The sequence below is a fragment of the Mchenga conophoros genome, linkage group LG11 (genome assembly GCF_057382185.1).
Source record: "Mchenga conophoros isolate Kocher_MC1m ecotype Shallow Benthic linkage group LG11, M_conophoros_male_GT1.1, whole genome shotgun sequence".
NCBI classification, from domain to species: Eukaryota; Metazoa; Chordata; class Actinopteri; order Cichliformes; family Cichlidae; genus Mchenga; species Mchenga conophoros.
The window spans coordinates 15,118,843-15,131,323 of NC_140536.1; the positions used below are offsets into that span (position 1 = coordinate 15,118,843).

Here is a 12,481-nt window from a genome sequence, read left to right on the forward strand (position 1 = left end):
CAAAATAGGACTCATTTTATTTGATTTCATTTGATTTTATGTTTTTATTTTCAGTTGTCTCTAGTAAGTCAGAAGAACACACAAAAAAATGTTAGATCCTTTTTTATTGTTGCTTGGTTTCGTCATGAATCTTTTCTAAGCATTAAACTGGTGACAGGTATGAGACTGACTGTCACAGCAGGTTGCTTACAAAGTGCATCACCATCATCATACCATACATGACTTACTTGACAGGTGGATGAGGCTATACAACCGGGTTTGACCTCCCTCAACTGGACATCTCTGAATATTGACAAGTATCTCGACCGCATCGACAAAGTGTTGGGTAAGCAAAAAATGTAACGAGATCGATCCTGTACACGCTGACACGAGACATTCCTGCAACTCAGCACTGGCTGCGTGTGATTAATGGATTTATTGCATAGGTGGCTTTCTCACAAGTAACACTCATATATTCAATAGATTCTTTCTCTCTCTACACATTGTCTTTTTTTATACTGAATTGTCTGTTTATCACTGTTCTCTCCTTTGTTCAAACGCATAACAAGTTCCCCTTGATTTTTCCCTCTTTCCCTTATTTTTGGTGGGTTTGTGTCCCTCCCTTTCTCTTTTGTGTGGTTTTTTTTGTCTGTTTAGCTGATCTTGAGTTGCTGATGGACAGAGTGAATGACCTGGTGGAGTTTAGAATAGAAGCAGTACTGCAGGAGATGAGCATATCCAACCTGTGTGTCCTGCCAGAGGATGAGCCTGTGACCTGTGAGGAGTTTGTTCAAACCACCAGGGTAAACGAAGACAAATAAAATAAAAGTATCCGCTGGGTTATTGTTGCTCTACTAAGTCTGTGTAACTATGCAGACATCTGAAAGATGCTATCAATATTTATTACGTGGTTTTGGTAATTCTCACACATTTAAAATACTTTTTTCTGTATTTAAACATTATTTCTTATTCTAAAGATTAATTACATTGAACTGAACTGTATATCTGCATGTGTCTAGGACCTTTGCATAAGACAAGCCCAGAAAGTGAACATGAAGAGCTCACTGGTGGAGGAGGCAGCTAATGAACTGATCAACATGCTGCTAGAGTTTGACCACAATCAGAGAGAGGAGGTGGAGAAGTTTGAGGAAGAAAGCTGCACAGAGAGCAAGACCATAGACCACAATGACAGTGAAGGTATGCTGACAGTTTCCTTTCACGATCAAACACAATACAGTGTGATAATTATGATTCAATGCTGTAAGAGACAAGTTAAAAAAGGCAGTTCAAAGGTTTTTAAAGGAAAGGGGATTACCTTTTTTAGGACCTTGTTGTTTTTACTTTTATTATAATGCTGATTTATTCAAGGTGAAGTGTTGCTGAAGGTGTTCGTATTGACTGTAAACGTGTCACCTTCTTAGGTGATGACGAGCGTCTCTTCTCCAGAAACACGCTGCTACGTTCTGCTAGTGTTGGTCCTTCTTCTCCGTTGGTGAGGAGGAAGAAGAAGAGGGACTTGATGGAAGTGATGGAGCAGGAAGCCCAGGAGCTGCTGTCCTACTTCAACCACCGTAATGTGGATGCCTTGCTCAAAGTGACACGCAACACCCTTGAGATGTTGCGCAAGCGCATACATACGTCCTCGCTCATACACTTCTCTGGTGCATCTTGTTTAATTGTTTGCTATATTTCTGTAAAGGCCTAAAATATTTAAAATAAGCTCATAAAATGTCTATTCCAATACTTTATGTGTGTTACCCTTCTCTCCCTCTGAAGCTGCAAGTGACCCAACCAGCCATGGCAAAAGCAGCGATCACCATGCAATCTTCAGAGTAAACATGACCCTTTCCATCCCTAACATTGTCATGGTTCCAGCTTTGGAGGAGGTTCAACAGGCTCTAAACCGCGCTGTAGAGTGTGTAGTCAGTGTCAGCAAAGGAGTCAGCCAGTGGAGCAAAGAAAGGATATCTAAGGTGAATAAAGGAAAAATCAATTTGTGACATTTAGCTTGATAACTGTAATAAACTGTTAGAACTGCTCTTTTTAAACTAATATTGTCGTGGTCCAGCAGTGTACTAAATAAACCCGGAGGTTTTACATTCCCCTTTCCAGAGACAAATGAATGAAAGGCGAATGGCAGCACTGAAACAAGACAGCTCTGAGAGCGAAACAGAGGACGGAGCAACAACATACAGAAGCTTGGCTGGTAATAGAGAACATTATCACTTTCATAGCTTAACCTCAGACCTTCAACAGCTCCCAACTGTGTCAGCTCACTCATTTTTAAAATTTTAAGATTTGCTGTTTTCAGCATACAATTACAACTCGATTTTACAGCTCAGCAGAGCAAGCAAATATCTGACCAGGGGCAGAAACACATAATATTGCTTGGGGAGGAAAATATTCAAGAATTTCATATTTAATGCAAATTAAATACATATTTAATTAGAAAGCGGCAGGGATAATCAATTTCCACTATGAAAAGCACATTTTACTTTTAGAAATTATATATACAGAGAGAGAAAAACTAAATGGAAGTAATTCCATTATTAACATGTTCTCTTGTAAAAAGACCTGTAACATATAATTATTTTAAAAGCCCAGAAGTTAATATTTGGAAGAATAATGTCCATCATTTCTGCTCAATGTGTTTTCTGTGAAATTCTGTCATTTTCAGATGGCAGTACCTCAGACATGTCAGCTTCTGTGATCCAGGCCATCCCGTTCCAAGCCAGAAATTACTACAAGAGTGTGTCTGAGAACAAGGAAATAGCCAAGCTAATCTCTGTACTTAGCACCTCTATCACCTCCAGTAAAAAGGTACATGGCACTTAATTAAGCTATTTTTTATATGAAACTAATCCAAACTTAGCTGTCTTTTATTAAATCATGCCATACACTTTTTATATTTCTTTATCCCACATTTACAACAGATATTTTCATCTATATTTCTGTATATTTAATGAATATAAATGTCTTTTATTTTTCTATAAGTGCACTTCATTTCATATTCTCCTGTTGATATTAATGTGCAGGAAGTGGTGACCGCTCTACATCACTTTAGCCGTTACCATCACATCTGGAGGAAAGACCGTGAAGAGACCATGAGGAAGTACGTTGAAATGTATGGTTTCTATATAAATCTGCTTATCTGACATCGCACTAGTGCTATTTTTGTTTGTGTTTTGAACAGATTTATCGAGGGGAGTCCCTTGTTATCGGAGTTTGAGAGCCAGATTCTTTTCTATCGAGATCTAGAGCTGGAAGTAAACTCTGAACCAGAGTATATTGCTGTAGGAGCCTTGGCGCTATTCACAGGTCTTATTAAGTTACAAATTTAAAACCGGCATGAATGAGATTTTTGAGATTTTCAGCAAGTTAAATGATGCTCTCTGCATGCTCATATTACTTCCTGCCAGCACCCTTAAAGATGTCCCTCTCTGCTGAAATCAAGAATTGGATGGTGGACTACGGACTTTACTGTAACAGGAAATGTCGCTCAGAGATGGAGCACATTTTTGCTTTTGTAGATGAAGCAGGAAAGAAACTGAATCGACAGATCAAAGACCTGGATGATATTCGTATTGCCATGGCCGCACTGAAGGAGATCAGAGAGCACCAGATATCTATTGATTTTCAAGTTGGGCCCATAGAGGTAAACCACAGCATCACATATTTATCGAAGCTCTTTTTATACACACAAATACACACAGTGGGAAAGAGACATTTTTAGCTGTTTGACTTTATGAGTCTGTACAAGAAGCTCAGAAAGAAATAATTACACATTTGCACATTCTAGTTTTTGTCAGGTGGAAGACTTAGTATCTTATTTTTCCTCACAGGAGTCCTATGCCATGCTCCATAAGTATGAACTGTCAGTGGCTAAAGAGGAGGCTGAAAAAGTAGATACTCTGCGCTACACTTGGGAAAAGCTCTTGTCCCGGAGCACAGAGGTGCAGAACGAGCTGGTCGCCTTGCAGCCAAACTTCAGAGAAGAACTGGTCAGCAATGTGGAGACCTTTCTGGAAGACTGCCAACACTTTTATCAAGATTATGAAAAGGTAAAGTATCTATGGCTGTTTGCTCTGTTTCAATTAAACTTTTTATTTTAATTCAACAAATAAATGCTCAGTTAATTACAATTAAGGTTAGTTTTAATAATAGCTACTAAAATGACACTTTTCCCTCTCTGTTTAAGGATGGTCCCATGGTTGTGGGACTTGCACCCCAAGATGCCAGTGACCGGCTGATCATGTTCCAGGTTGGTTAGTGATTAATTATTTTGTCTCTCTGTCAGTTAGTAAATATTTAGATCCTGCATTGACCTGATGCCTCAGAAAAGTAGTTACTTGAAACTGATGTTAAAAGAGCTATTATATTTTTATTATTATTATTACTATTATTATACTATTACAGTTTCTATTTCATGGTTAGCAAAAGACAGATTTTTTTATTCTGTATAAATTATACTCAGATAATTGCAAATGTTTTACCTCAAATGTGTAATGTTTTAAAGTCCATCAGAGCGTAAGCTGTACCTAATCGTAGCTCTTCTCCTCTTCAGAATCGATTTGACAACCTGTTCAGGAAGTACATCACTTACACGGGAGGCGAAGAGCTCTTTGGACTTCCTGTTACCCAGCATCCTCAGCTATTGGAGATTAGGAAGCAACTGGCTCTGCTGCAGAAGTTGTACAGCCTTTACAACAATGTCATCGATACAGTTAATGGCTACTATGATATCCTCTGGGCTGACATCTGCATCGAGAAGATTAATAATGAGCTGCTCGACTTTCAGACGAGGTTTGGCAATTTATTTGTTTGTTTTTTATTCAAGCAACTGTTGAACTCTTTTAACTGTAGATGTAGTAACATGAGCTTAAAATATGTTAATGAAGAAGGAGACGTTTTCAGGAAAGAAGCTGAACTGGAAACAAACAAAACTGACTATGTGAGAAAATAACCTTCTCATACTGTGTAATCAAGCCCTCTCATTACTGCAGGAATTGGTGACATCACAAAGAGAAAGAAAAAAAAGCAGAATTAAATTAAATGATTTTCATTAGTCCATCCATAAACATCACTCTTATTTTCAGGCATTAAAGAAACTGCTTCCTTTCACTTGCTACAATATGGAAACTTGTTTCGAGATGTTATAATTTCGAAATACTAACCCAAAAGTTTTACATAACAACAAAAAAAGTTGTTTTTTTTCTAGTGGCAGAAACAAAGCTTCCTGTTCTTCATCAACACTGCATTAATATTTCAGTCTCACAATGCAAAGCTAATCTTTGCCCTTTATGTGGTCACATTTGTCCAGCATGTGTCAAATGGACACTGAAGGGGAAAGAGGCTAATAGGCTACAGGCTAGTTTATTTTACCTAAAGAAATTAAGAACAAGTTTTAATATAGCTGGAAGGGATTACTTGACAATGAAAATCTAGATAAAAAATAGAAGCAGTCAGAAGGAAAATATAGAGCTATAGTCAGAGCTGAAGAAGAGAGGATATTTGTTTCCTCTGGCAGAAATGTCAGCTATCTGTTGTGGAGGTGTTGATTTGGTTGAGTGAAGCTATGAACAGACACTGATGCATGAACTTTTGCTCTGTGCTAGTAAGGAAGGATACTCAACAAGTTGTCCAATCCAATGACTCTTGTAGCGTTAATACCAAACTTGAAGTGTGTTGTAATACTTTTCCTTTAACAAACAAAATGTCAACTATACATCTAATCTAGTTCATATCAACTTTACTTGACTTCAGCAGAGCTAAAGTGTAGTTTAGAAAGAAGACAATAAATATGAGTTTGACTGTCACGTCCTGTGAACTACCAGGTGTCGAAAACTGCCTCGTGCTCTGAAAGAGTGGCAGGCCTTTCAGGATCTGAAGAAAACGATTGATGAATTCAGTGAGTGCTGCCCCCTGCTGGAACTCATGACTAACAAAGCAATGATGGCCCGGCACTGGAAGAGGATAACGGAGGTTAGTGAAACATGGCCACTGGTGTAGCACTGCAACTGAATGTTATTGACTGAAATCAAGTCATCACCAGAACCTAATGATAATGATAAGAGCTGTAATTTGTCCTGTTTTGTATCCAGGTGACTGGCCATACCTTTGAGGTGGAAACTGATACATTCAAGCTGCGTAACATAATGGAGGCTCCTCTACTCAAGTATAAAGAAGAGATTGAGGTACAAACGAATCATTAGCTGCTAATTCAAGGTGTTTTCTTTTTTATTTGATATAATAAATTCCAAATAAAATACAAGTTTGGAAAATTGTTTGGAGGAAATGAAAACATTTAAAAAGTTTAAAGAGTAATATATTGAATTAACTGATAGGTGGTCCTGTTCAGTGCAAACACCAATCCTGTTTTTTCAGTGCATATGCATCTGTTTGCCATCAGCATTTTTATTGCTAACATTTAAAAACATTTGGGGGGCGGGATTCTTGTGCAGGATATCTGCATCAGTGCTGTGAAAGAGCGTGATATTGAACAAAAGCTGAAGCAAGTGATCGCTGAGTGGGACAACAAGACTTTTACATTTGCCAGTTTTAAGACCCGTGGGGAGTTGCTGCTGAGAGGAGACAGCACATCAGAGATCATTGCCAGCATGGAGGATAGCCTAATGATCTTGGGATCCCTTATGAGCAACCGGTACGGCAGTGTTGAGTGTCATTATCATTAGTGTCGGTAGTGATGATCTTCTTCCACAGCTGTGGGAAATCTAGACATTAGACGAGCCACACACAGGTGTGCGTCCCTAAGTAAGGCGAACGTGAAGATTTACCTTCTTTTTCAGGTACAACACCCCATTTAAAGCCCAGATTCAGAAGTGGGTTCAGAATCTCTCCAACACCACTGATATTATCGAGCACTGGATGACTGTCCAGAACCTGTGGATCTATCTGGAGGCTGTGTTTGTGGGTGGAGATATCGCCAAACAGTTGCCTAAGGTGAACAACATTTCAGGATGTGATTCATATTGGTTATCAGGCTTAAACATGGACTCCAAATGCAGTTTAAAAGGCAATTTCAGTTTAAAAGGCAAACAAGTGAACTGAACTGAAATTACTCATTTGCAGTTACACAATTTACATAAAAAAATTCTATCTTTACATCATTATCAGATTTCTGGACAATATTCTGGGTGTTTAGGTGCAGTAGTGCATTAATGTGCCAGGCGTTGAGTTTCTTTTATTTTCATTTTCAAAAATTATATTTCACAGTCTCTTGAGCAAAATAAATCACTGGTCCAGGCAATGTTTTCAGGCCACAGTGTTTTGACATTTAAAAGAAGGAGAAATAATAGTGAAATGTTGCCTTTGTAAGATTGTTTTACGAGCTTAATTCTAAAATCAGCGCCAAACAGCGTCCAAGCATTTAAAAGAAATAACCAAATACAAAATAAAATAATAAAACAGTCTGATCATGAGATAATTGACTAACTCAATCTTTTTAGGAAGCAAAGCGTTTCTCTAACATTGATAAGTCATGGGTGAAGATCATGATGCGAGCCCATGAAATGCCCAATGTGGTACAGTCATGCGTGGGGGATGAGACCATGGGACAGCTGCTTCCACATCTCCTCGAACAGCTGGAGATCTGTCAGAAGTCTCTAACAGGGTGAGTAGAAAAAACTTAAAACACCACCATGGCCCTTATTTTTAGGTTCTAATGAACTTAACCACCAAAAGAAAGGTAGAAGATTTTAAACGATAATCAGTAGTGAGGGTAAGTGAAGTGACTGATTTCCTTTTTTATGCTGTACAGTTAACTATCTGGTTTATTGTATTGTCTGTCAGATGATACTTTGTATTGATTTTTTTTAAATTATGTGGTCAAACAGTTATCTGGAGAAGAAGCGTCTGCTGTTTCCTCGTTTCTTCTTTGTCTCTGATCCTGCCCTGCTGGAGATCCTGGGCCAGGCCTCTGACTCCCACACCATCCAGGCCCACCTTCTCAATGTCTTTGACAATATCAAGTGTGTCCAGTTTCATGAAAAGGTGGATTATGTTCTTTTTTTGTTGTTTATCTTAAACACTTAACCTTCTGAAAAATATGTGATTGTAACATGAAAGTAATAAAATATAATAGCTGCTTTAATGTCAAATTGAATGAACTAATCAGAGTAATGTAGAATTTGAAAAATATACTTTGGTCTTTGCGATGCATGGCGCTCTCTTCACCCCACCAGTAAGGAATATACTTTTTTCTCGCATGTTCATCACTCTTACTCTCGTCTGGATTATTTTTTGGTCAGCAGCTCACTGCTGTGTGACATTTCAGACACTGAGATTCATCCTATAGCTGTCAGCGATCATGCTCCTGTATCTTTAACACTAATGCACAAGAATAATACTACGCCAAGTAAAAACTGGAGATTTAATATATCACTACTTAAAGATGAAGACTTTATTAAATACTTTAAAAAGGAATGGACTTCATATTTAGACTTTAATGACACTCCCGGAATATCTGCTTCTGTTCTATGGGAAGCAGGGAAAGCTGTGATGAGAGGTAAAATAATTTCTTTCTCATCACACAAAAAGAAAGAAGAAAACAAAAATATTCAGGAATTAGAAAAAAACATCAAATCACTAGAAGAAGCCTACGCGTCCCACCAAGATCAGGAAACATTGAACAAAATATGCAAAACAAAACTAGAATTAAATGAAACTATTAATAAAAAAACACAATTCCTTATACAAAGACTTCGCTTGCAGAATTTTGAACACAGTAACAAATCAGGTCGATTTCTAGCTAACCAGCTAAAAATAAATAAAGAAAAAATAACTATATGTGCTGCTAAAGATTTATCGGGGAACACAATATATGATCCTGGAAGAATAAACAACATTTTTAGGGATTTCTATGAAACTTTATACTCACCACAAATAAACCCATCTAAAAATGAAATTGATCTGTTTCTTGACAACGTAACTCTTCCAAAATTACTAGACAGTCAAGCAATGGAACTGGATTCGCCACTGACGCCAAGTGAACTCCAGGAAGCCCTGATAAGTATGCCCAATAATAAGGCTCCAGGTCCAGACGGCTTCCCTGCAGAATTCTACAAAGAATTCTGGACAATTTTGGCACCAGTATTCCACAGCATGTTGCAGGAAATCGAGGAAAATGGCAGACTACCACCAAATATGAATTCTGCCAACATTAGTCTCCTGCTAAAACCAGGCAAAGACCCTTTATTTCCCTCAAGCTATCGTCCAATTTCTCTTTTGAATGTAGACCTTAAAATAATCTGCAAAGCTCTCTCAAAGAGATTAGAGAAAATGACCCCCCTCTTAATTCATCCTGACCAAACTGGTTTCATAAAAGGTCGGCACTCCTCAACAAACACTCGTAGATTACTTAATTTAATTGACTACAATAAAAACATCGAAACCATAATATTATCTCTAGATGCAGAAAAAGCATTTGACAGAGTTAATTGGAAATTTTTATTCGCAACTTTACACAAATTTGGTTTTGGAAACTCTTTCATAAACTGGATAAGAATATTATACAATTCCCCAACGGCTCGTATCAGAACAAATGACCAGACATCCTCCAGCTTCTGTCTCCTGAGGGGCACCAGACAGGGATGCCCACTCTCCCCTTCACTTTTTGCAATTTTTATCGAACCTCTAGCAGCAGCATTTAGACAGGCTACAACAATTAAGGGCATAAAATGTAAGAACATAGAACATAAAATCAGTCTCTATGCGGATGATGTGTTGCTTTTTCTGCAAAACACACAAACCAACCTCTCTGAGGTAATTACTTTAATAAACTGGTTTTCAAGAGTTTCAGATTATTCAATTAACTGGCCAAAATCTACAGTTCTCCCCATTAACTGCTCCTTCCATAATTCTTCCTCTGCCCCACTGCAATCCGGAAATATTAAATATTTAGGTATTAATGTCTCTCCTAAGCTTTCAGACTTAACTAAACTAAACCACATCCCACTTCTAAAGAAAGTAGAAGGCGATCTGACTAGATGGAAATCTTTACCCATATCACTCATGGGAAGGGTCGCCACTATAAAAATGATGATCTTGCCAAAAATAAATTACTTATTTTTGATGATCCCTAACAAACCATCACAAGATTGGTTCAGATCTCTGGATTCATATATTTCCAAATTTCTTTGGAAAGATAAACCCCCGCGTATCAGCTTAAAAACGCTACAAAGAACCAAGGATAGAGGAGGATTAGATCTGCCTAATTTTCACCAATACTTCTTAGCCAACAGGCTTCAGTTCATCTCAGAATGGTTAAAACATACCTTCTTAGTTGAGCCCTGGCTAGATGTTGAACAGGCACTATGCAAGGATCTAGAGATTTCAGACCTACCATTTATTAGCTCAAACATCAAAAGACATGAATGCTTTAAAAGTATCAACATCAGCTTTTCTCTAACAGCATGGTGGGAGTTTCTAAAAATAACGGAGTCTTCATTAATCCCATGCAAACGTACACCTATCTGGAATAACCCTGACATATTACAAAACAATAATATGATTAATTTCCCAGAATGGAGTTGTAAAGGAATTAAATACTTAGAACATATATTAGAGGGAACAGAATTTATTCCATTTGACAGACTAGTTGAACAATATGGGATCAACAAGACAAGGTTTTTAGAATATCAACAAATTAAATCCATAGTAAAAAAGAAATTTAACCTCAGTCAAGTTGAATTACAAACACCACTAAGTGCGGCACATTTTCTTACTCTTAAATCCCCCAAATTATTATCTAAAATATACAGAACACTTTCTAAATTAGATGAATCAATATCCCTTCCTACTGCAAAGTGGGAAGCAGATTTATCAGTCAACCTAGACCAAAACTTCTGGTCTCAGATTTGCTTAAAAACTTTTGAATTAATTAAAAATCCCAGTCTGCAATTAATACAATACAAAATACTTCATAGAGTGCACTATACAGGTCATCGGATGTTCAAGATGGGCTTTACATCTTCCAACAACTGCTCACACTGTCAAGGCAATACACCAGACAATTACATCCACGCTCTTTGGTTCTGTCCACCAGTGCAAAAGTTTTGGTGCGAGATATGTGAAGACTTATCAAAGTGTCTGAAATGTAACATTCCAACTTCCCCCTTAGTGTGTCTACTGGGCAGCTTAGATAATGTCACTTCAGAAAAGAATATAGCCCATATGATCTTCACTGCCCTATGCATAGCCAAGAAAACAGTCCTCATGAACTGGAAAAATAAAAATAATCTTAATTCTAACCAATATAGAAATTATCTATTAGATTACATTAGTCTTGACACAGCCTCTGCCACCACATTAGATCAATTGCTCTGGGCCCCTTTTATCAGCTCCATCACCTAGTGGGGGTGGGGGGTCATAGTTTGGTCCCGCCTTCACTGTTGTGATTGGTGAGGGGGTAGGGACAGGCTTAGGGCGTCGGGGGGTTCCCCGGAGGCATCTTCCTTGGGGGGCTCAACCCGGGGTAGCGGTCACGTCCGGTTGGGGGCTCTGTTGGCTCTCAGGTGACTGTTTCCTCGCGGCTGCGTGCAGCGGGGCTAGGGGAGGGTCTGTGCTGACGGACGTGGGTTACTGACCTGGCAACCTGGCTGCCCCTGGGTGGGTCCGGGATGGGCGTGAGGTTCTGGGGGCGCTCCGTCTCTGGGCTGGGGCCCGGGCCGGGCCTCGGGGGCTTGGGTCCTGGTTGGTGTGTTGCCGGGGTTGTGGGCGGGTGGGTGCATGGGGGCCCGGCCCTGGAGCAGGGTGCCGCCGGTGCGTCGAGCCGCCTGGGGGGCTCTTCAACTGGTGGGAGGGATGGTCACATCTTGCAGGAGCTTTCTTCTCTTCAGGAACTCTCTGCAGGAGGGGGAGATACAGGAGAGGTGGAGGAAGATCTCAGCCTGGGCGTTTACCGTCTTATGTAGTCTGGAAGATGTGTGGATGGTGGGGTGGGTGCAGTTTTCTCTGTGGTGGGGTTGGGTGGACTGTCCAGGGCTCTGTGGAGCCGGAGGGCGCTACTGCACTGGGCCCCGGTCTGATGGGCCTGGGCCCCCCTTCCCTGGCGGGTCGCGAAGGGTGGGAGTGCCTACTGGGGTCAGCAGGGGAGCTGGCCCCAGGGAGGGGTTACCTGCCCCTCCCTTCCTTCCCTCCCCATCTCCAGCTGCCTCCCTCTTCCCGCTCCTGCACAACCACCCACACATGCAGGGCCTTGGAGTGGGGGTATGTCACCAGGGTGCAGAGGAGGCTACCCCCCCCCCCCCCCCCCCGTCCCCTTCTGGCTGCCTCTGCCTCAATTTTATCCCACAACTTAGACATTCACATTATTCACACTCTCATTACACATACATATAGGATCTTGGGGGTGGGCACAATCACGGAGTCCAAATTACCATCAGGGTGTATACCTCACCCCTGACGTCGTTGCCCACCTCTCAATTTTAAATACACTTAGTCATTGAGGGCTAGCAGGAGGGACTATGCGCTTACCTGCTGCTCC

General features: G+C 40.0%; 1 protein-coding gene across 1 annotated transcript in view; it reads left to right on the forward strand.

The window, feature by feature from the left end:
• The window catches only part of dnah5 (dynein, axonemal, heavy chain 5), an 88,470-nt gene that overhangs the window by 7,443 nt on the left and 68,546 nt on the right, over positions 1-12,481 (forward strand). The window contains exons 12-30 of the mRNA XM_085291103.1: positions 235-325; positions 637-782; positions 999-1,176; positions 1,401-1,640; positions 1,756-1,952; positions 2,092-2,185; positions 2,657-2,799; positions 3,015-3,091; positions 3,173-3,297; positions 3,399-3,634; positions 3,822-4,040; positions 4,178-4,240; positions 4,544-4,782; positions 5,814-5,961; positions 6,081-6,173; positions 6,441-6,640; positions 6,786-6,939; positions 7,446-7,609; positions 7,833-7,989. Coding sequence (XP_085147229.1) covers positions 235-325; positions 637-782; positions 999-1,176; positions 1,401-1,640; positions 1,756-1,952; positions 2,092-2,185; positions 2,657-2,799; positions 3,015-3,091; positions 3,173-3,297; positions 3,399-3,634; positions 3,822-4,040; positions 4,178-4,240; positions 4,544-4,782; positions 5,814-5,961; positions 6,081-6,173; positions 6,441-6,640; positions 6,786-6,939; positions 7,446-7,609; positions 7,833-7,989 — 2,964 coding nt within the window. The remainder of the gene's footprint in view (positions 1-234; positions 326-636; positions 783-998; positions 1,177-1,400; positions 1,641-1,755; positions 1,953-2,091; positions 2,186-2,656; positions 2,800-3,014; positions 3,092-3,172; positions 3,298-3,398; positions 3,635-3,821; positions 4,041-4,177; positions 4,241-4,543; positions 4,783-5,813; positions 5,962-6,080; positions 6,174-6,440; positions 6,641-6,785; positions 6,940-7,445; positions 7,610-7,832; positions 7,990-12,481) is intronic.